Source organism: Plecotus auritus (assembly GCF_963455305.1).
Source record: "Plecotus auritus genome assembly, chromosome: X".
In the NCBI taxonomy this organism is placed as follows: Eukaryota; Metazoa; Chordata; class Mammalia; order Chiroptera; family Vespertilionidae; genus Plecotus; species Plecotus auritus.
The window spans coordinates 53,706,613-53,729,266 of record NC_137784.1 but is presented as its reverse complement, the minus strand read 5'-3'; the positions used below and the strand labels follow the sequence as shown (position 1 = coordinate 53,729,266).

Genomic DNA, 22,654 nt, shown 5'->3' with positions numbered 1-22,654 from the left:
GTGAACTAATATAAATTCAAAGTAAAGGAGCGGAGGGGAGAGCAAGAGAACCAGATAGAACAGCTGGATCCAGCCCGCGGGCCGTAGTTTGCCCAAGGCTGGTTTAGAAAGAGGAGGCCATCCTGGACTCCTCGGTTTGGAGTCTGGAAAAGCCTGTAGAGAGGAGAGCATCAGTTCTTGCCAACAAGGAAGTTGGCAGTTTCCTTCTTGGATTCCAATGGGCTCCCCTCAAGGCCTGTTTCCCCAACCAAATCCTCCCTACAGACCTTCCCTTCACGGCTGCTTGCTTTCTTAATGCACCTCTGGGATCTTTGGCCAGGAGCTGCAGCTGCAGAGCCTGTGGAGGCAGAGCAGCAATCTGGGATGGGCTTGGGAATGAAACTCACTGTTCACAGCACAGAAGTAACCACCCCACTCTCAGATTTTACCTAGGGGGAAACTGAGGCCCAGAAAAGCCAGGGCTGGAAGGGAAGTACTCTGATGTCTCTTTGCACTGCATCCATCAGCACACCTAGAATTGTGCACCTACTTCTGATTCTGGACTTTCAAAGAGTTGGATCAGAACAGGGTAATGTCAAAGTCAGTCTCTCCAATCCAGGGGAGATCACGGAAATAACTCTGGTGACAGCAGTTCAATGGGATTGGCAGAGTCATACTGGGATTAGAGGCATTACAAGGCAAATCCAGGTGCATGACATGGCTTTACTTAAGTGGCTATAAAAATAAGTAACAGCTTTCCTGCTTTTGAGAATGAGCAGTCATGAGTCAAAGTGGCCTGGCCTGGCTTAGAGGAAAGGTGGGGGAGACGGCTTGAAAGGTGGGTGAGAACCTAGAGCAAGTATAGTTCCAGAGAGCCCTGGTGCCTCCAAGCCCCTTATGCCATCTATTCAAAGGCCAGTGGCTGGGTGGGCCTGGCCTGGCCAGTGTCAGCCTGGTTAATGGAGATGCAGTGTCCCTAACACAGGGGCAGCTCTTAAGGAGCCTAGATGATTCATATCAATCATATGAGCAGAGGAGGCAGGTTCATGACCACTCCAGAATGGAAGGGACTGTGACAGGCATCACTCCACTTTCCTATCTGCTTTTGGAACTTCCACTCCAACATCACCATAAAGCTCTATCCAGCTACTTATTGTGAACCTCTTGTCACAGTGCACTCAATGTCTCCTAGGGCAGCCCATACTTTCAGACAACTCTAGCAGTTAAAGAAGTTCTTCCTCCTGAGTTGAGAGAATGCCTCTGTGGCTTTACTCATGGCTCTTAATAGCTCTTCTAGGACCATACAGAATAGTTAGCTTCCTGTCCCCCATGCCAGCCCTGTAGGTATTTGTAAACTTCTCTGAAACAGGTCGTCCCATCCATTTGTCCATGCAATGATCACTTTCTGAACATCTTCTGAGTACCTGACATTGTGCTTGGGAACTACAGATCACAGAGATGAGTAAGACAAGATTACCATCTTCAAGGAGCAGGAGGGACAACCATGTGAATCTATCATTCATTATAAGTCACAGTAATAAGTAGAGGAAGGCTATGCCCATATTATAATATGCCCTGGATGCTGAGGAAGAGCTGGGTTTCTCCCCTATAGGCAAGGGGGAGCCTTTAACAAGTTTTACATAATGCTTCTTAAAGACTGCTTACCCCTTCTGTGACTAACTTTTCAGACTATATGGGGACTGTAGGCATCAAGGTTGATTGAGAGACCAGTTAGGAGACTATTGCAATGATCTGAGGGATAAGTGATGGGGATCTCAATGAAGGCAGCAGCAGAATTCAGAAAGTGAAAGAAGAAGGTGGATGTAAGGAGAGATGTCAAGGAGGTATAATCAACAGGATAACTTCTAGATGTGGGGAGTGAGGGAGAAAGAGGGGTCTGGGATGACTACCAGGTTTCTGGCTTCAGTGGCAGGATGAATAGTAGTTTCATTCATTAAGGATAGGAAGCCAGCAAGAGAAATAGATTTAGGAGTGAAGAAGATGAATTCCATTTTGGTCATTTTGACTTTGAAGCATATGTGGGTCAGCTAAGTAGAAATGTCAAGGAGGCCATTGGACATATGGTGTGAGCTCAGAAGGAAGGTCTGAACTAGACATCAAAGTTTGGGAGTCATCAAGAGTTAAGGGGGAGAACAACCAAGATGGCGGCATAGGTAAACACCTGTACTTGCTGCCTATCACAACCACATAAAAACTCCAACTAAAAAACAAAACAAATATCATCCAGAACCACGGGAAACCTGGTTGAGTGGAAGTTCTATAACTAGAAGGGAAGAAAAAAGCGCATTGAGATGGGCAGGAGGTGCGGAGGTGCGGAAGTGTGGAGGTACGGAGGCACGCGCAAAACGGACTGGCAACTGGGTGCGCTGTTGTTTGTTTCAATCAGGAGGGAGATACAAGCTCCTGATTGCTCTGAAATCCAGTTCCAGGTGAGACTCTGGGGACCCAGACTCATATGGGGAGAAACTGGACTGTCTGGCATCAGGCAGAAACGTGAGGGCAGCTTTCTCTCAGAGGTGCTCACAGCAATCATTGTTCCTGCATGGGGCTGTGGGACACAGAGACCCGGGTACCTCTCCAGGGCAGGGCTGACTGGCAGCTATTGCTGTTTGCTCCGCCCTGGTGGTTCCCTGAGATCCCGCCCCACCCAATTTACAACCCACCCAAGCTGTGCACAGTGGCCTTTGCATATGAATCTCCTGTCCCTCTTGCAACCTAAAACCTAACAAACTGCAGCTGTGTTAGAGAGCGCCAAAGCTTGCAAAGAAGGCCTACGGTCCTGTAGCAACAGCCTGAATTGCTTCACAGCTGGGCCTCATCCGGGCACTTCCAAACCCCAAACAAAGAGGAGGAATCTGCAGATCTCTCCGTAGCTCCTACTGGGTGGCCTCAGGCAGTGGCTGACTTTGCACTCCTTGGAGATCCAAGAGCCAGTGTACCCAGTGGTCAGTTTGAGACCATACCAGATTACAACTCCTCAGATCCATAAGGGACACATTCAAGGGGCATACTCAGTGAGTGCCAAAGCCCCACTGAAGCAAGTCTTGCCCCATAAGGGTGTCTCCTGCAGAGCAGTTCTCCATTGTAGACACAGCTGGTCCTCACAGCCAATTGCCCTGGAGGTCAATTCCTCCTGGTGATACCAACAACAATCAAGGCTTAACTACAACAAGACTGTGCACACAGCCCACAAAGGGGTTCACCAAGAGTATCCACCTCAGTTAATTGGGGAGGCTGAGCCCCTGGGCCCTATAGGACACCTACTACAGAAGGCCACTTTATCAACACAGGGAAGCAGCCAAAATGCGGAGACAAAGAAACATGTCACGAATGAAAGAAATGGAGGAAAGCAAATGACTTCATATAGAGTTCAAAACCCCAGTTATAAGGCTACTCAAGAATCTTCTAGAAACCTCTGAGAAATTTAGTGAGTCCATCGAGGATATGAAAAAGGACCAACTAGAAATTAAGCATACACTGAAATAAAGAATAATATACAGAGATTCAACTGCAGACTAGAGGATCCCAAGAATAAAGTCAAAGATTTGAAATACGAAGAAGCAAAAAACACCCAACCGGAAAAGAAAAAATAATCCAAAAATATGAAGATAGTGTAAGGAGCCTCTGGGACAACCTCAAGCATACCAACATCCAAATTATGGGGGTGCCGGAAGAAGAGAGAGCAAGATACTGAAACCCTATTTGAAGAAATAATGACAGAAAACTTCCCCTACCTGGTGAAAGAAATAGACTTACAAGTCCAGGAAGCACAGAGAACCCCAAACAAGGGGAATCCAAAGAGGACCACACCAAGACATCATAATTAAAATGCCAAGAGCAAAAGACAAAGAGAGAATCTTAAAAGCAGCAAGAGAAAAACAGTTACCTACAAGGGAGTACCCATACGACTGTCAGCTGATTTCTCAACAGAAACTATGCAGGCCAGAAGGGAGTGACAAGAAATATTCAAAGTGATGGATAGCAAGAACCTACAACCAAGATTACTCTACCCAGCAAAGCTATCATTTAGAATTGAAGGACAGATAAAGAGCTTCACAGACAAGAAAAAGCTAAAGGAGTTCATGACCACCAAACCAGTATTATATGAAATGCTGAATGGTATTCTTTAAGAAGAGTAAGAAGTAGAAAAAGGTAAAGATAAAAATTATGAACAACAAAGTGACAACAAATATATATCTATCAACAAGTGAATCTAAAAATCAAGTGAATAAAAAATCTGATGAACAGAATAATCTGGTGAATATAATAGAATCAGGGGCGTAGAAAGGGAGTGGACTGACAATTCTCAGGGGGAAAGGGGTGTGGAGGTGCGGGAAGAGATTGGACAAAAATCTTATACCTATGGACGAGGACAGTGGTGGGGGGGTATGGGCATGGGGCGGGGTGGGAACTGGGTGGAGGGGAGCTATGGGGGGAAAAGGAGGAACAACTGTAATAATCTGAACAATAAAGTTTTGTTAAATTTAAAAAAAAGAGTTAAGGGGTTAATCATTCCGAACACAGTAGGGCTATACTTTCCCACACTCTTTGAAGTAGGCATGACAATGAAATTGAATTGAAGTAACAGGGATAACTTTTGGGAGAAGCTTTAAGATCTGGTATATAATTTGTCACATTCTCTTCCCTCTGCTGCTGACTGTGTAAGCGGTGTTGAAATGAATCCTTTACTAGCCTGGATCTCTTGGTGACTATCATGAGCACTGGTCCCTGCTGACCTGTTTTGGACATGTATTGTGAGCAAGCAATAACTGTTGTGTTAAGCCTCTGATATTTGGGAGTTGTTACCAGAGCATGAACTAGCCTCCCCCTACCCCCACCCCTGACTGATAAAGCAATAGTGAAGGCTAAGGAAGTGATGATATTGCCTAGGGATAGTGAGCAAAGAGAGAAATAAGATCAACAGTGGGTTCCTGGGAAACACTAACATTTAATGGGCAGATGGAGGAAGGCAATCTGATGAAGATGGAGGAGTGGTTTAAGAGGTTGGAAGAGAAACAGAAGAGAGTGACAGTCTGTAAATGAGGGGAGGAGTTTCAAAGGATAGGGAATGGTCAACAGATTAGGACTTAGACAGTATCATGTTGGCAGTCTCACCATGGTGAGATCAGTTTCAGTGGAGCAGTGGGTACAGAAACTGGACTAGCCAATATAAAAGGGAGCATGAGGGAAGAAAAATGGATATAGCTATATGTAGATTACTCTTCCAAAGAAGCCAAAGATTTCCAGTTTTTTCTCAACTTTTTCATGTAATGTGGTTTTCAGTTCTCTCTACACTGGTTGTCCATAGTCAGACGAGTTCCTATTTTCCTGTGTCCCTTGCAACTGTGTCCCCAGACAGAGTTTATCAACACAGAGTCAAGTAAAATTATCAACCCTCAGGTTGACAGTATTGTTTTCTTCTGGTATTCATTGGAGATGGAGAGGGGAAGACCCCCCTGGAGTGTGGGATCAAAGACAGTTTGGATCAAAGTCCCTGCAAGGAGTCCAAGCATTCTGATGAGATATTTGTATAAATTAAACATCCTTGAGACTGTAGGGTCCCTGAAGACAGGGATTGTACCTTATTTATCTGTGCTCTGCCCTCAGCATTTCACACGGAGCTGTGTATAAAGAAGAGGTGTCTGCTATGTACTTGAAATACAAGTACTTAAAAACCAAGCCTCTTGCATTGAGCTCACATTGGAGCAAGGTGAAGAGTTCCAAGAGAATGGTGGAAGTAATGGGCCATTTAATGTGTTTGCATGGATTTTTATAGCTCTGATGAAGACACTGGGGATGCACTAGCAAAACATCATAGAAAAAAAAAAGAGGCAATTATTAACTCCAGGAAAACAAGTTGACCAAGGAAGGAAATGTAATCACAGTATTCTACATGACTCAGAAGCAAAAAATATTTATAATCTTAATAATGTAAACATGGACTACTGTTAAAAAAATAGTGATACATCCATACCGGATGTCTGAGGGGAGGCAAAGTATGTGTGCACATATGATTCTGCTTGTAAGACAGCTAAATACTTTTAATAAAATAAAGTCAACAGATATTTAAAACAAAAAATTAGCATGCCATTTTGAGTTGTTGAGGTAAATATCAGAAGAAACAGCTAAGAGATTTGGAAGTATTTAACTCTGAAGAGTGAGGCTCAGGGGTCGAGCATAGGGCTTTTGTTTTAATTATCAGCATTGAGATCTATATTTATTATTTGAAAGACAGGTACAAGCTACAAGGATACACGGCTATCCCAAAAAATGTACACATACTTTGAATGATTATAAAGTCAGTGTTTATTAACATACAGTTCGTTTTCAAAATTTAAAAGGATCTACAGAAATAAATACTCTTTTTTCAAGCCTGTGTTCAAACTGATGACCATTCTGGTCTAGGCTGATAATGCGAAACAATGGAATAAAAAACACGAAGAATAATTTCATTCGGTTTTTGGGCGTCCTCAATTTGTCGGCTGTTGCCGGGTTTGTACCGTAAACTTTATCTTTTATGTATTCCCATAAAAAAGTCTAGTGGCACTTTAGGATCAATTTTCTTTGTTTAAAGCTTAGTCTGGCTTTACTAATTATTTCAAATCAGTTAAATCTGAAAAGGAGTGAAAATTAAGTGAGTTATTAGCTGTTAAAGTGTGTATACATTTTTGGGGACACCCTATGTGTCATATATATTTACACATATATATGCTAACAAGTATATATATAGCATAGATATCCACATGTGTATATATGTATGTGTGTATACACACCCACACATACACACACCGATATTTAAAACAGAAAAGTCAAGAAATAGCAGTACTGGTATAACATTAGAAACATTGAGATAAATATCAAAAGAAAAAGCTAAGAGAGTTTCAAGTGTTTACTCTGGAGTGATTATATATATGTAGCTTATACATATCTTTTAAAATTATGAAAATATATTACTCTGATAAAATAAAAATATAAACTGATTAACAGCCATGAACCTCAAAAACAATAAAACAAAATCCCTAAGACTTGACCTGACAAATCTCACCAGACTCAGCTCCAAAACCCTAAAGCCCCATGTCCTGTACTGCCCTGTGCTGGATCACTGATCCACCACCACTCTCTGGGCCACAGGCTTGGGCCAGGAAGCTTAACACACCAAGAGAATGAATGAGTGGTCCAATAGCCAAAGAAAGGAAGTAACATGAGGGAAGGGGAGCTTTGGGGGCGTCTGTCCAATGGCTGTGTATGCCAGCACAGGAATGGTGCCCGTGTGACAGTGACAACCATCACTTCCTTTGAGCTGCAACAGATGTGCCTGGCATAAAATCCAAATGCCCCTCGCAATAAAAAAAAAAAAGAGAGAGAGATCAGCATGTTGTATGTCATTTAAGCTTTGTAAATGGCCCTATTTCTTATTTTTGAATACAGAGAAAGGGAGTTTTCAAGAGAGACAAAAGAATATATTCAAGGTGTTGACAACTATTTTATGGAGAAAACAGGTTTGAAACTGGAATTTGAAGCCAGGTTTACCTGGACTTCAATGCCCAAGCTCTTATATGCCATATTGCTCCTCGGATGGTTCCTTCAATTTCACTATCACCATGGAAGTAATTAGCTTGTTACGAAAACAAATCATTTTGATGGAATTTCAGTTCAAGTTAGGGAGAAATTTCTAGGACTGGATGGGAGAGTACTTTTCTAAAATCAGTATATTCAGCCCATTCCCTGTATGAGTAACGGTGTCTTTGTAAAGGTGTGTGTGATTGGGGGGAGAACATTTGGATACTAGGGAATACAAATGATCATTTCCTCCATCAAAGCACACCCTTCCCTCCTTCCTCTAAACACACGCGCGCGCGCGCGCGCGCGCACACACACACACACACACACACACACACCTGGGAGATAGAGATGTTGAAAAGAGGCAACTGCTGCTTTGTTTCTTCCAAACCCACCAGCTTCCTACTCAGAGCCCCGGGCTCACTATTTCTGCTATCATCTTTGACAACTGGTGAAGGGAAGGCAGCTGTCTCCTTGTGGAAAGATTTTCTTGCCTTTGAATGTGAGTTCTCCTGTTTCAGGTCCTATCATTTAGGGGCTTCTGGAACTGCCTTGCCTTGGAACTCCAATGGCAGAGTCTGTTTGTTCAGAAAGGTCTTAGGGCAGCTGCACACTCTACCTAATTGCTCCTTCTTTCCAGCCTGTCCCATAAATATTCTGCACTGCAAATCTTTTACTCCAGTTAAGATGGAGAGTTAGCTAGAGCTGGACTCTGCCACTAACTAGCTGGGCCTGCCACCAACTAGCTGTGTGGTCTTGGACAAATCACCAATAAAAAGGCAGGTACTCAGCCACTAATTTGCTGTGTGGCTGTAAGAAAAATACTTTCCCTCTCTGGGGCTCAATTTGGAACCAAAATGATGATCCCTGGGGTGGCAGCATGTACGGAGAGAAGACAGGGTCAAACATTTTAAAACTCAAACAGTCCAGCAGGCAAACAGTCTGCTCTTACCAGTTATGAAACCTCAAGCAAGTTACTTAAATTCTCTGATCTACACTTTCCTTATCTGTAGAAAGGAGATAATAAAAGCACCTATCCTTACCTTTCTGTAAATGATGCCTGTAAATCAACTAGCACAAGGCTTTACCTATAGTATAATTACACTGACACAGATTGGGTAGTACCATTGCTTTCTGGCAATCAAATCCCTGGATTTGACCTGGATTCAAATCCCAGCTCCAAGTCTTACTAGCTGAATGACCTTGGGCTAGTTACTTAACCTCTCTGAGCCTGTCTTCCTATGTTATATGGAGAGAAATACATATGCACAGCACAAGATATAGTATATAAAAAGTGGCTGGGATAGTTCCTTTCCCCACTCCCCCATTCCTTCCTTTCATCTCTATAACAAATAACAAATGGGGAAAAAAAACTACCACAAATGTGATCAGAAAAGGTTAAAACCATTAACACACATAAAAGAGTACATAGAAATCAATAAGAAAAACACAAGACATGAACAGACAATTTACAAAACAGACAATAGAAATGGACTATAAGCAAGAAAAATGAATGTTTGACCCAAGGAATGCAAATTGAAAGCTAGTGCTATTCCATTTTCAACTCCAAATTAGTAAAACTTCAAAATTATAATAATGCTGAAAAAGAGTGGTAAATTAGTCTCACATTTTTGGCCAGGGTATAAACTAGAATAATCCTTCTAGAAAGAAATTGGGTAAGAAAGCAATCTGCATGTCAAAAGCCTTAAAAAAGGTTAATACTCTGATTCTCTAAGACTAGTCCCAAATGTTCATCCTGCAGAATTAATGTTTATGATCCCATTTGTATGCAAAACAAAGGAAAGGAAAAGGCATTTTGTGTGCAAGTGTTTCTATAGCTCTGAGAGAGGGGTTCCAAATTTTGTTAATATCAGTGACCTCAGGGCAGTGGGACTGTGAGGGGAGGGACTGGGAGGATTATTAATGTTTTCTTTATTAGCCTCTGTATTGTTAGGTCTGGTACAATGAGTATGCATTACTTTGTGATTTACGAAACTCAGCAAAGTAGAGAAATAAGAAAAAAATAATTTGAGATAGTATTTATTTAAAAAAAGGAAACAGGTCTGACTAAGATTTATGAACAAAAATATTCATCACAGAATTATTTATAATAGTAAAAGTTGGCAGTAAATATCTAACAACAGAGAACTATATTGCAATGTATATAAATTGCATTATATTCACGTGATGAAATATTGTACACTCATTAAGGATGATGTTTATGACCCTGGCCAGGTGGCTCAGATGGCTGGAGCGTCATCCATACAACAAAAGGTTGCAGGTTTGATTCCCAGTCAGGGCACTTACCTAGGTTATAGGTTCCATCCCGGGTCAGTGCCATGTACAGGAAGCAACTGATCAGGTTTCTCTCTCACATCGATGTTTCTGTTTCTCTCTCTCACTCAAATAAATAAAAACATATCCTCGGGTGAGGATTAAAAAAAAGAATGATGTTTACAAATATTTAATTACATGGAAATATACTCAGTATAACTTTTATTAAACTTATAAGAACAGATACTACACTTGATCTTAGCCAAAAGGCCGAGAAGCGATCAGTATAACTTTTAATACAATGTTAAAAAGACCAGAGTAAAAAACTATGTGATTTCAACTTGTAAAAATATAGAGTCACACCTAGTAGGATGGCTATTACAAAAAATGAAAAATAACAAGTGTTGATGAGGATGTGGAGACATTGGAATCCTCTTGCATTGCTGGTAAGAATGTATAATGATGGAGCCAATGTGGAAAACAGTGCTGCGGTTCCTCAAAGAGTTAAATATAGAATTATCATGTGATCCAACAAGTCCACATCTAGGTATATACCCAAAAGGATTGAGAGCAGAGAATCAAACAAATATTTGTATACCAATGTTCATAACAACCTCATTCACAATAGAAAGAGGTGGAAGGAAATGAAAACATATGTCCACACAAAAACGTGTTCATGAATGTTCATGGCAGCTTTATTCTTAATTGCCCCAAAATAGAAACAACCCAAGTGTCCATAGAGATGAATGGATAAACAAAATGTGGTATATCCAGACAATGTAATATTATTCAACCATAAGAGGAATGAAGTACTAATCCATGCTATTAAATGGGGGCACCTTGAAAACATATTAAATGGAATAAGCCAGACATAAAAGGACAAATGCTGTATGATTCCACTTATATGAGGTACCTAGAGTGGTCAAATTCATAGAGAAAAAAAGTAGAATAGAGGCTACCAAGAGCTGGGGGAAGAGAGGAAGGGGAGTTATTGCTTAATGGGTATAGAGTTTCTGATTAAAAGAATAAAAATGTTTTAGAAATGGATAGTGGTGATGATTGTACAACAGTGCAAATGTACTTCATGCTACTGGATTTGTACACTTAAGAGTGGTTAAAGTGGTAAATTTTATATGTATATTTTACCACAATAAAAAACTAAAAATATTATATATCTATATCTATGTATCTTTCATATGTGTCACAAAATACATATCAATACACTATAACATTAAGAGTGTTTCTGTGACCTTTTTTTCTGTTATACTTCTATTTTCCAAAGTTTCTCAAAGACCTTTTTTTAATTGTAAAAAAAAGATTCTGAAACTATAATAATTCTGAAGGATTAACATGGAAATTTTAGTTGAGTTCAATACTAAGCAGACAGGCTCACCTTTCACAAACCAGCCAGATGGCCATACTATCTTCTGAACACCAAACAAAAAGACAGGAAATAATGGTATCCCTACCACTACCATATGTCCTCTCCAGGCAAAACTTGGTGAGTTGGCACTTCCTTCTACCCGCAAGAGAAGCCTAGCTATCCCAGACCAGGGCTCACCTAAACCCTGGCATAGGAACTAGGTGCCCAAAGCCCAGGCCAGGCTTAATCAGGCTGTGGGGTGACAAATGTCACTTTTTCCCCTTTCAGCTCTCCCACCCAGCAGGTGGACGGGGCTCAGGCTTGCAGTAGGCCTGCCTAGGGGAACTTCTGTCCTCCTGCCCCAGTTGATCTTTCCAGCAGATTGAAGCTGAGACTATAACAGATACCTTCTCTCTAGGTAAGAGGAGCCAAGCTCCTCCTATCTCATTTGCAGAGCCCGCAGAAAAAAGAGGGAGTAAATATCCCCCTTCCTCATGCCTTCCTCCATCACTATACTAGAAGGATACTGGTGATTGGCACTGGGTCTCAGGGACATGAGACTAGGGTATTGAATAAAGAGGATGTTGGTGGGTCCCCATTCTTTTAAATGCCCCAGGGTCCCCCTACAAGCTACCAAAAGGCCCTGCTGGACGGCACCTGCCGACAATTCAACTTCTTGCCCCAGTCTTTCAGCAGTCAGCTGGGCATTGGTTGCCTTGGACAATTAGAGGAGATTATTAACATTTTTATACGTGTGTGCACTGGGGAAAGAACAGACAGACCTGGTTGTGTATCCCAGTCTTCCCACCTTTTAGCTATGTGGCCTGGGTAGGTCACATTTCCTCACTGAGCCTCAGTTTCCTCACTTGCAACATGGGAATAATTATAGGACCATTATCATAATAAAATGATTTCATGGACACATGCAAGGGCCCTGGCATCTCCTAGGCACGCTGTGAGTCAAAAGCTTGCTGTTTCCTTTTCCCCTTCCCCTTTCTTACCCCATTCTTTTCTGGTGCCAGCATGCCCAGCCTTCTGGCCCAGAGATTTGTGGTTTAGATTCCAGCTCCTTTCTCCAGAATCCATTCAAGCAGCCCTGGAAGCCCATCACTCCATAATAACTACTTCCCTTTCCAGGGCCAGCTGCAGCTCACCTGGTGCCGTTGCTCTCTTCTAAGCACCTGCCTGGCTCAAGGTGTCAAAAATTCAGGCTTTTCTGAACCCCCTCTTATGCCCATGGAGAAAAGCCTAGTCCAGTGTCCCTGGCCACCTGCACAGACACTGTTCTGCATAACCACAGGAACATGCATGACATGCCTATTTCCCAGAGATCTCCCAGGTTAGCATCAGAGTATGGTGCTTCTGAAAGCCCATATTTGTCTAGATCCCTACGTGGCTTATAATGCACTCTCTCCTGCTCATGATGAGTTTGGAGATTCCTGTCTCTCCTTTAATTTCGCCCCCACCCACTGTCTTCCCTTTCCTCACTCCCTACCTCCACCGTGTTCAGTAGACTTCCAGCCAGACCATGAGATTGGGTGGGAGGCTGCTAGGCTCCCTTCCTCCATTCAATTCCCCTACCCCCACCTCCAGGAGATACCAGTGTATCCTTCTCAGAAGTTCCCATTGCTATGGTGACTATAGTAGTCAAGAACCAGCCTGTGAGAAGGATGGGAAGTAGCCATGAAGAAGACTGTGTGTCTGTGTGAGTCTATGTGGCTAAGTGTATGTGTGTGCATGCATGCATGTCTGCCCTAAGTGGCGAAGAGAAAAGGGAGGCAGGAAAAAAGCAGAGAGAGATGGAGGAGGGATAAAGGGGACAGGAAGAGGGGGGACCAGAGGATGAAAGGGGGGCAGGAGGAGGGATGGGGAAAGGGAGGTCAAGCCTGAGTGGGATATGAGGGATGCCAGGGGTGAGGAGGCATGTAGGTGTCAAGGGCAAGAGGTGCAGTGCCAGGAAAGCTGAGAGTAAGGGCTTGTGGTAAAGGTTGGGAGGTGTGTGAGGAAAAGGTGTGAGATGAAAGGAGTGGAGAGGGATGGGAAATGGAAAGGGTCAAGAGGAGAGGGGCAGGGAGGGGGGAGGGGAGAAATAACTATTGTGAGGAATCAGGGTAGGAGGAGTGTAGGTGTAGTGGCTAAGGACTAGAGAGTGAAATGTGGGATGTAGTTTGGATTTAAATGAGGCATGTGGCCCACTGGCCGCGAGTTTGACATGCTTGGCTAGGGCAGTGGTCGACAAACTCATTAGTCAACAGAGCGGCAAACCGCGGCTCGCGAGCCGCAGTTTGCCAACCACTGGGCTAGGGTGATCTTCGAGTAGAAGATTGGGAAGGTTGTGGGGTCACTGGTATGTGGATGGGAGGTGTTGAGTATAGATGAAAATTTAAGAGGAATATGAGGTGTAATAGTGGGGGGTCAGGATTGGGTCAGAGGGTCTGGAGAGACATGGGTAGCATGGGGCCACTTTCCCAGTCCCTTTTTTGACCCACTGTATCCTTGTCTGAGCTATAAACATTGCCTCTTTTCTGTCCTTGCACCTTCTGGAAAACCCAAGGCCCAAATTCCTGGGCAGTAGGCTTCTGTGAATCTGGAGGCCCCTCCCCAGAGGAAGCTTTGCCATGGTCCCCAGGAAGCAGCTTCTTGACTGCTGCCCTCTTGCCCCACCCCCAAACAGGGACCAGGGCACCTCCTCTGCCCACAAGAATACTGGGTTGGGGAGGCGGGGACTGTAGGCACTGCTCCCGGCCAGTGAGCTTGGGTGACAACAGAGACCACTGGCCAACTTGGGACTCCAGCACTTGGCCAGAGCCCTGATCTCCCTGTTCTCAGCACCAGCGTTAGCCCAGAAGTCCTGCTTGGCACATCAGAGGAGAGAGGAAGGCAGTGAGACAGAAACAGCTGCCAGCCAGAGTGGAGGAAGAGCAGGACCCCAAAGGGTATGGACAGAAGGCAAGGAACTGGATCTGGCAGACACTCCCTACTGTGTGTGGGTGTTAGGCTTCCTGTCCCAGCCTTTCCCATTTAGTGCTAGTGTTCATGGAGCAGGCTGGGCTCATGGGCCTTAACTCTGGGTGGAAATAGACCTCAGAGGGGGTCCTCAAACTTTTTAAACAGGGGGCCAGTTCACTGTCCCTCAGACGGTTGGAGGGCCGGACTATAGTTTTAAAAAAAAACTATGAACAAATTCCTATGCGCACTGCGGGCCCGGGACGAGTCGGCTGCTAAGCAGGACAGGCAGTGGCACCCGGCGGGCCAGATAAATGTCCTTGGCAGGCTGCATGTGGCCCGCGGGACGTAGTTTGAGGACCCCTGATAGTCCAACTCTCCCCATAATCTGGAATTAAGAGTTATCTCCACAGCATTTCTTCCAGGGGTCTGCCTGAATTAGGCTAGACATTTCCTGGAGAATAGGAGCTCACCTCCCCCTAAGGCAGTCTGGTCCCTCTTTGGAAGAAAAAATACCTGTTAACTGAGTAACTCTGCTGTGCCTAGGTACCGTTGTGGACTTCTCATTAATAATGACCTCACAGGGTTGAGGTTCATTTTACAGATGATAAAATTGAGGCTTTGAGGAAAAAAGTCCCTAGCTCAAGGTCACATAGATAATAAATGAAAGAGCAGGGTCTGAACCCAGGACTTTCTAACTACGAAGTGCCCCTAGGGCTAAGTAGGACATGCCTCTTCTTTTGCACCATGACAATTCTTCAGAGGTCTGAAAGCAGAAACCACAGCCTTCTGAGTGTCCTCTTCTCCAGGTGAAACAGCTTCTTCAACTCTTTCCAGGAGACTTTGGGTTCCAGCCTCTTCCAGACCTGCTCAGTGTATGACCAAGAACCAAACACATGGTCTTTCAGGTGGGTTTGAGCCAGTTCAGAACAGAGTAGAACTATATCACATCCTTCCTTGACACTAACTTTTACTGTTGTGGTCCAATGACTGGTAAGAAAGCTGAGAACTATCCTTCTCTTGGGTTTCTAGCCCCTTTGGGATAAGAGCTACGAGAGAAGAGGCCAGAGATTTGTTCCTATCTCCACCACTCCCCTCAACCCCTGAATTAAAGGAGGGAAGCACAGAGGTGGGGAAGAGGCAATCAAAACCAGGCAGGGGCATGGCAGGGCTGGGAGGATGGAGAGCTGTGGGAAGTGAGGTGGCTGTCCAATAACCCTAGGCAGGGCCAGGAGGGCGAGGGAGATGAAGAGGTAAGTGTTTTGGGGTATGCATAAGGAGATTAGGGGAGTGGAGCATGGTCCCTAGGGTTGGGAGAGGCCAGGGTGGGGATAGACATGGCCTGCCTCAGTTAACATCACCCTGCTGTGTGAGAGGAAGTAAGTCTCACATTAAGGAAATGTTGCAACTGGTACTAAATTGGGAGGTGTCACAGGCAGCAGCAGTGAGAACAGGTATGATTTGTGGGGCCCTGTGGGGCCCAAAACAGGGGCAGACATTGCAAAGGGAGAGAACAGAGTTTCTGGGGCTTCCCAGGAAAGATCTGACTGAGACACTTAAGACAAGGTCCCAGGGATGGGGGTCACCTGGCCCTGAAGCAGGTTCAGACTTGGCTTCCAGAAGTAGAGGAAGCCCCCTCATCCTGGCCTGGGGCTGTGAGCCCTCCACCCAGGAGAAGCTTTAAGGATGGTCATCATCTCCAAGGGATCCCATTTGGGGTAGGAGCTGAACATGTAGGCTCAGAGCCTGGGGGTAGGATCAGGGATCAGCAGAAAAGGCCTGGGATACAAGTGGTGTGATAGGGTGAAGAGAGAGGGGCTGCAGGAAAGAGGAGAGAGGGATGTCTTTTCCCTTAGTGCCCATAATACAGCTGGAATCAAGAGCCCTTTAGGTCTAGGCCTCAGTTGAGGGAGAGAGCATTGGAGAGGGGTGGGAAAGACAGGAAGAAAGCTATAGAGCTGGCACTGCCCTTCTCCTGGCATAGCAGGCAGCAAGAGAGCAGGCAGAGTTCATCTGAGAGGGAGAACAAGAGAGGGAAAGCAACAGCGACAGACAAGGAGACATAGCAGAGGAAGGAGCACCCTGGCCACTGGGAACTTGATGGGAGACACTGGAAAACACATGGGCTTAGCAACAGAGCATGTGAGTTGGAGGCCTGGAACTCCTGCTCATTAGCTGAGAAACCTTAGGACAAGCTGCTTGATCCCCCTGCACCTCAGTTTCCTCATCTGTGAAATGGAGATAATGGTGCTGGTATAACCAGTCTCCTTGGGAAGTTGTGATCTCATAATATATGGGAGAACAATGTTGGATGTTATATTATTATTTTAAAATACTATCAGCTACCTCTCTTCCTACGTGAATCTCACACAAAAGACTCAGAATGTGGGCAGAGTAAGGATTATTATCCGTTTTACAACTGAGCAAATGAAAGCTTAAAGTGAAGTGACATGCCCAAGGTCACTCTGTTAACAAGTGGTAGAGGCTGATAAGGCCTAAATCCTGGAGATCAGTGGTCTTTCTCCTATACCAGTGGTCGGCAAATGCGGCTCGCGAGCCACATGTGGCTCTTTGGCCCCTTGAGTGTGGCTCTTCCACAAAATACCACGTGCAGGCGCGCATGCACAGTGCGATTGAAAAAGTACCCTAATTAAGTTAATAACAATGTACCTACCTATATAGTTTAAGTTTAAAAAATTTGGCTCTCAAAAGAAATTTCAATCATTGTACTGTTGATATTTGGCTCTGTTGACTAATGAGTTTGCCGACCACTGTCCTATACCAAACTGCATGGTAAAAATAATCAACATGAGTGATTATTATTTACTGTGGGATCAGACACAGCTTGAGGCCAACTATAGCATGGGGAAAACCCATGGAAAAGTTGTGGCATGGTCTCTCATTCATCCTGGTGATTGAAGAAAAGGAAAAGTTGGGGCCACGGGGTTGAATTGAGGGCCACAAAAGACACACATTCTATATTCCTTCTACTATTGGATCATGTCCATCTATTCCCACTGAGTGTATATATGTGTCTCTATCTCTTTATGACAAAATGTGTCCTTCTTCATGTAACAGGACTTCTGCCTTTGTGTCTCTAACATGGTGGGGAGATGTACGTGTGGGTGTCTGCTTCTACAGACACCCTGTCATCTCCCAAGGAGAAGCTACAGAGGTTGGTGTGACAACCTCTCTATATCTGTGTGACTTTGCCAGGGGTAGTGGTTGTGGTGTATGACAGTGTGTGTGTACACCTTTAAGAAATGAAATATCTCATTTGGTAGTGTGAGTGAGGCAATGAGTCAGCTGAGGCTGAGGGAGGCGGGAGAAAGACAGGTAGGTTACGAGAAAAGGGAAAAGGAGAATGAGAAAGTGAAGTCAGAAGCAAGGAGCTACCCCTTACCTACCCAACCATATAAGGAGCCCACCAAGAGCATGGAATCCTACTGAAGTATACAGGGGTCACACTGGATGGAAAGGGGCACTTTCTGCCCTCTCCAAAGCCTTGGTGGGAGACAAGCTAGACTAGGAGGCAACCATCTCCCTTCCCAGCTCCCAGTCTCTCCCCCACTTCCCCCACCCAGTCCCTGCTTTAGGATGGGTGAGGCCACCAGCCCACTCTATCTCCTTGTCACTTGACCCTTTGACCTTGCTGTTCTCTTTCCTCCCAAAGGCAGGCCACCTGGCCAGGCTGAGCCAACAAGACAGTAGCATGATGTCACAAATGTTTCCAGCCCCCATACACCTACTGCCCAGAACTATCCTGCTGAGGGTCAAGAAGTTTCTCAACTCAGCTCTGCCTTAGGCAGGCCCGTTCTGCAGCAGCGTCGCCTCTACTCTGGATTCCTGTTCCCATAAGCCAGAAAGCCAGCTGTTCTCCCACTGCCACCCCAGGGTGCTGGGAAAGCACTGGGAGCTTGTGCTCTGTTCCCAGCTCCTTTTGTCAGGGAAGAGTTGTTGGCAAGGAGCTTCTCCTTGGGAGATGACAGGCTCTGCCTATCTAGGTTCTGACCGGCCACCTCAGGTCACATAAGGTCAACAGTGTGATGTGCCCCACAAGCAGGGGTGCCCCTCCTCTATAGCCCATTCCCGGGGCCAAAGGATGAGGGCTATGTTGACAAATATTCTTCCTTCTGCCTTTGGCCTTCCCCCTGCACCAGCCACTCCCAAGACTTTCAATTACAGCCTAGGAAAGAGTGTACTTATGGCTGAAGATGGAGGGTACCTATGGCTGAAGATGGAGGCCAGATCCCTCTTTCCACCCCTTTGCCAGCCAAGGGCCCTAAGACCCCTCCCTCCTGAAGCGGGTCAGGATGCCAGGAGGCCCGTCAGACCACGCCCAAACCTGGAATTAATAGAAGTTGGCCAGGTGGTGACCTGACCTGAATCCCTGAGGCTTCTCCAGGGCAGGTTCCAAAGCAGCGCTCAAATGGTGGGGGTACTGGAAGGAGGTGTGGTGGGCAGAGGGGGAGACCTCCTTTTTTATTTTTCTCGGGCCCACCGCCACTGCTTCCGACTCGTGGCCACGGATGCCAGTCCCTACCTTACAGCCTTTTGTGCAGGACCGGATTGAGTACTCCTCCGCCTGTAAGTATTTATGCAGCACGAGGTCGAACTCATCATATTTTTCCTGAGCATGTCGGTCGAGCCGCTGGTACGCCTCGATACAGTTGCTACACACCTCCCAGGCCCCGGAGCCCGGGCTGGCCACCACGGCCAGCAGGTCCCCCAGCAAGGTGTCCAGGCTGCAGTCCAGGCTGTCGGGGCGGTCCATGCCCAGCAGCAAGTCCCAGACCGTGTAGGTGTCGCAAAAGGAGAGAGTGAAGTTCCGAAAGTGGCCTTTGAGCAAGTTTTTTTGGGCAGAGGGGAACTCGGCCAGAGCACGGGAAGGGGAGTCAGGGGGCCGCAGAGGTGGGGCTGGGGTAGTCGGTTCGAAAAGTCTCTGCAAAGATTGCAATTTGGTGCAAGCTGCATCCAGCCCCGTGGGCTCTGGGATGCCGCTGCAGTCCGGCCCGGGACCGGCAGCGGGAGCGGCTTTGGTCAGGTTGCTATATCGGGGACCGCAGGTGCCTGGGGGCGCACTGGGCTCTCTGGACGGCGGCAGCAGTGGCAGCACCGCACGAGGAGGCACTGGCTGCTGCTCACGGTTGGTCCCCCAGGGTGGCCGCATGGCGCTGCTCAGCTCCCTGGCCCGGGGCCGGGCCCCCGCGCACAGCCACAGATGGTCAGCGAGGAGCACGGTGAAGAAGAGCAGGGACGCCAGGGACAGTCGCCATCGCTGCGCCCGCTCGGAATCGGCGCAAGGTTTGTCGGTCGGCCTGGGAGCCCAGCAGCAGCAGCAGCAGCAGATAGTCAGCGCGGCGGCGTCTTTTCCGGGCCACATCCAAGCGCCCCTGAACATATTTCAGGGGGGTCCGGGCTGGAGAAAGCAGGCAGGCACGAGGCCGTCTCCGGCGAGCGAGCGGGCTGCCCGCTGCTCCACGTTCCTCGGCGCCGTCCAGGTTCTACCTCGGGGGCTGCATGGTGAGGCAGGCCGGCCGGCCCGGGCCCCACTCAGGCCGGAGTCGCGGAGCGCTCTTGTGTCGTCCCCGCGCCCCTCCCGCGCTCCCTCGCTTACAGCCCGGGCGCGGCCACCCGGCCCGCTAGGCGCTGCCCGGCGTCCCGGCGGGGGGCGGTGCGGGGCACTGGGGCGGTGGCGGCTGCGGCGGCAGCGCCGCGCTCTTCATAGTGTCGGGCCCCTCAGCTGCCCTCTGCTTCGCGACACTCCACTCGGCGCCGGTGGCAGCCCTCCTCGCACTCCGTTCCGGCCGTCTCGGCTGGGCTCGGCGCACCTCTGCGCCCCTCAGCGCCGCCGTGCGGGCCCTGTCGCCGCGCTTCGCTCCGCTCGCTCGCCCCGCGCCGCTCTGCTCCCGCCCGTCCGCCCGCGCCGCGCCGCTCCCTGCCTCTCTCGCGCCCTCCTAGGTCCGCCAGTCGGCCCGCTGGCTGGCCCTTCGGGCTTCGCTCTCGCTCTGGCCGTTCGCCGGGGCCGGTTCCTCGCCGGCTGCTCCCAGAGTTCCGGCTCGGGCGGGCCACCTGGCTCCCAGCAGCGCCACAGGCGCCGGACACGGACGCGGACGCCGGGCTTTACTTAGTGCGCTTCTAGCTTCCGCTTCTCGTTCGCACCGCTGAGGCGGCCGCAGAGCCGCACGGCCCGTGGTTCCCGCTGGCCATGCCCCCTCAGTCTGTCGCCATCTTCCGCTGTAAGAACACCTTGAGAGCCCGTGTGCGAGTGTGTTTGGTGGGGAGCGGGGCGGAGAAAGAGGCATGAAGAGGAGGAGGGAATAGGACTGGGGCCCCGAATGCGCCTGCGCCTTAGGACTCTCTCTCCGCCCCCCCCCCCTCCGCCGCCCGGCCCCCAGCCCCCGCCGGCCACAGTCTGTGCTGTTGGGGATGTTTCCAGTCCACCCCCAACTCCATTCACTTCAGCGCCTCCGTTCATCCACCCGCTCCCCGCATGCACCCGCCACACGCTGAGTCCCAGGTCCTGGCATTCCCCCACCCCCGCCAACCCAAGCTCCCTTTCCTCCCCAGGGCGGCTGCTCACTGCCCCAGAGGGTTGGGGGGCTTTCTGGGGGTGATTCTTGGAGGCAGGAGGCATCTCCGTAGCGTCTCGCTGCCTTCCCTGTCCCCGTAACTAGGCGAAGCTGGAGCTGGCTGCGGATCGACCAGTCCCTTGTCCCTAACTCCGCTGTCCTGCCTGAGGCCAAGGCAGCCCCTGGTGCTGAATGACAGCTCCCAGCTTAGCAGCTGGGCGGGACAGAGCTTGGAGTGCGTCCTTGAGAGGGCAAGACAGTGGACTAAGATGGTTATTAGTGATGGGGTGTCGTTTCTGCCCTTAGTAAGATTTCCAGCAGCCTCTTCCCTCTCTTAGCTTCCTGGCTCCCTCTATAGGCTGCTGAGAATAGCTGAACGATAGTTAGGGAAGCAGTGCCGCCCAGATGGATCCATGTGCTTGGGGCCCTCACAGAGTCACATGGCACTAAGAACTCTGATGAACAAACGTCCTGCTGTGCCACTAACCTTGTTTGGATTTCACCAAATCTCAGAGTGGTCCGGTTGTCTACTTCCTTTTCTCACTCCGTCCCACTCCCAGTAACTCCCAAATTCTAATTTTTAATCAACCATTACCAGTAAGGATTTGCTAATATTGAGAATAATAACAATAAAAAATACTGTTTATTGCATGTATACTAGGTGTTTGGTTACTGCTCTAGGAACTTTACACACATTATTTCATTTAATCTTCACAACAATCTTATGAAGTAGGCACTACTGTTATCTTCATTTACATATGAGGAAGCCGAGGTTTAGAGTGGTTAAGTTGCCTCAGGTTACACAGCTAATAACCAATGAAGCCAAGATAGAAACCCAGGCAGTCTGGCTCTAGAGCACTCTTAACACTCCAGTAAACCCTGGAAAAAATGAAGGGGTGGAAGACACAGTCCTTCCTGCCATACAGGAATTTATAATCTATATGAGGAAACAAGGCATATATGTTGGCTAGGGCTTTCCTGGACACTTGGGTTCAGGTAATAGTTCTACCACTGAACATGCTATGTGCCCTTGAGAGAGTCCTTTCTCTCACTGAGTCTTGGTTTTCCCCTGAGTAACATGGGGAAATGCCAATGGCTAAATAAGATGGATGTGGATCATTAGCACTATTCAGAGGTAGGCCAGGGTGGGTTGGGGCGGATGCAGGAAAATTTTCTGGAAGAGGGAGAGTTTGAGCTGGTTCCTAAAGAAGTAGTGGAATTCACTCTAGCTGGTTTTGCTCAGTGGATAGAGCATTGGGCTGCAGACTGGAGGGTTTGGGTTCAATTCCGGTCAAGGGCATGTACCTTGGTTGCAGGCTCTATCCCTGGCCCTGGTCAGAGTGCATTCAGGAGGCCACCAATCGATGTGTCTCTCTCATATCTATGTTTCTTTCTGTGTGTCTCTCCTGCTCCTACTCTCTCTGAAGATCAATGGTGAATTAGGGATGCAGACATTATAAAGGAGGCATTGCAATCCATTGAAACAAGAATGATATGAATGGGAGGGAGGAGAGGGCTTCCTCTCATTCTAGAGGTGGGCACTGATCAACTCTGTCAGCTTCCCTCAGAGATGATTTTTCACACAGCCACTTGAGTTGGGGGTGGGGCATCCATTCATTTATTTATTCAGCAAATGTCTATTGACGATATGTTATGGTCCAGAAGCTATATTAGGCATCCAAATATAGAAATGAATAAAATACCTGTCTTGGGCTGAAGGAGTTTAGGTGAATTCTTTTTTTTTGGGGGGGGGGGCATTTCAGATTTTATTTTCCAAAAATTTCCAAGGAATCCATTCATGGAATGAAATCATTTGGCAGAGACTGGAAAGATGTGTAGAAGTACCACTTTCTAGATTATTGTTACTGTTTTTTTGTTTTTTTTTTTAATTTCCAAATTTTTATTAAGGTATATGTGTAAATACCTTACCATTGCCCCC

The 22,654-nt window shown here is 47.2% G+C and overlaps 1 protein-coding gene across 1 annotated transcript in view; it reads right to left on the bottom strand.

The window, feature by feature from the left end:
* Positions 1 to 20,414, bottom strand: part of NALF2 (NALCN channel auxiliary factor 2) — a 32,754-nt gene extending 12,340 nt beyond the window's left edge. The window contains exon 1 of the mRNA XM_080653531.1: positions 18,687 to 20,414. Within this exon, the coding sequence (XP_080509657.1) occupies positions 18,687 to 19,544 (858 nt within the window). The 5' untranslated portion in view covers positions 19,545 to 20,414. The remainder of the gene's footprint in view (positions 1 to 18,686) is intronic.
* Positions 20,415 to 22,654: the final 2,240 nt, after the last annotated feature.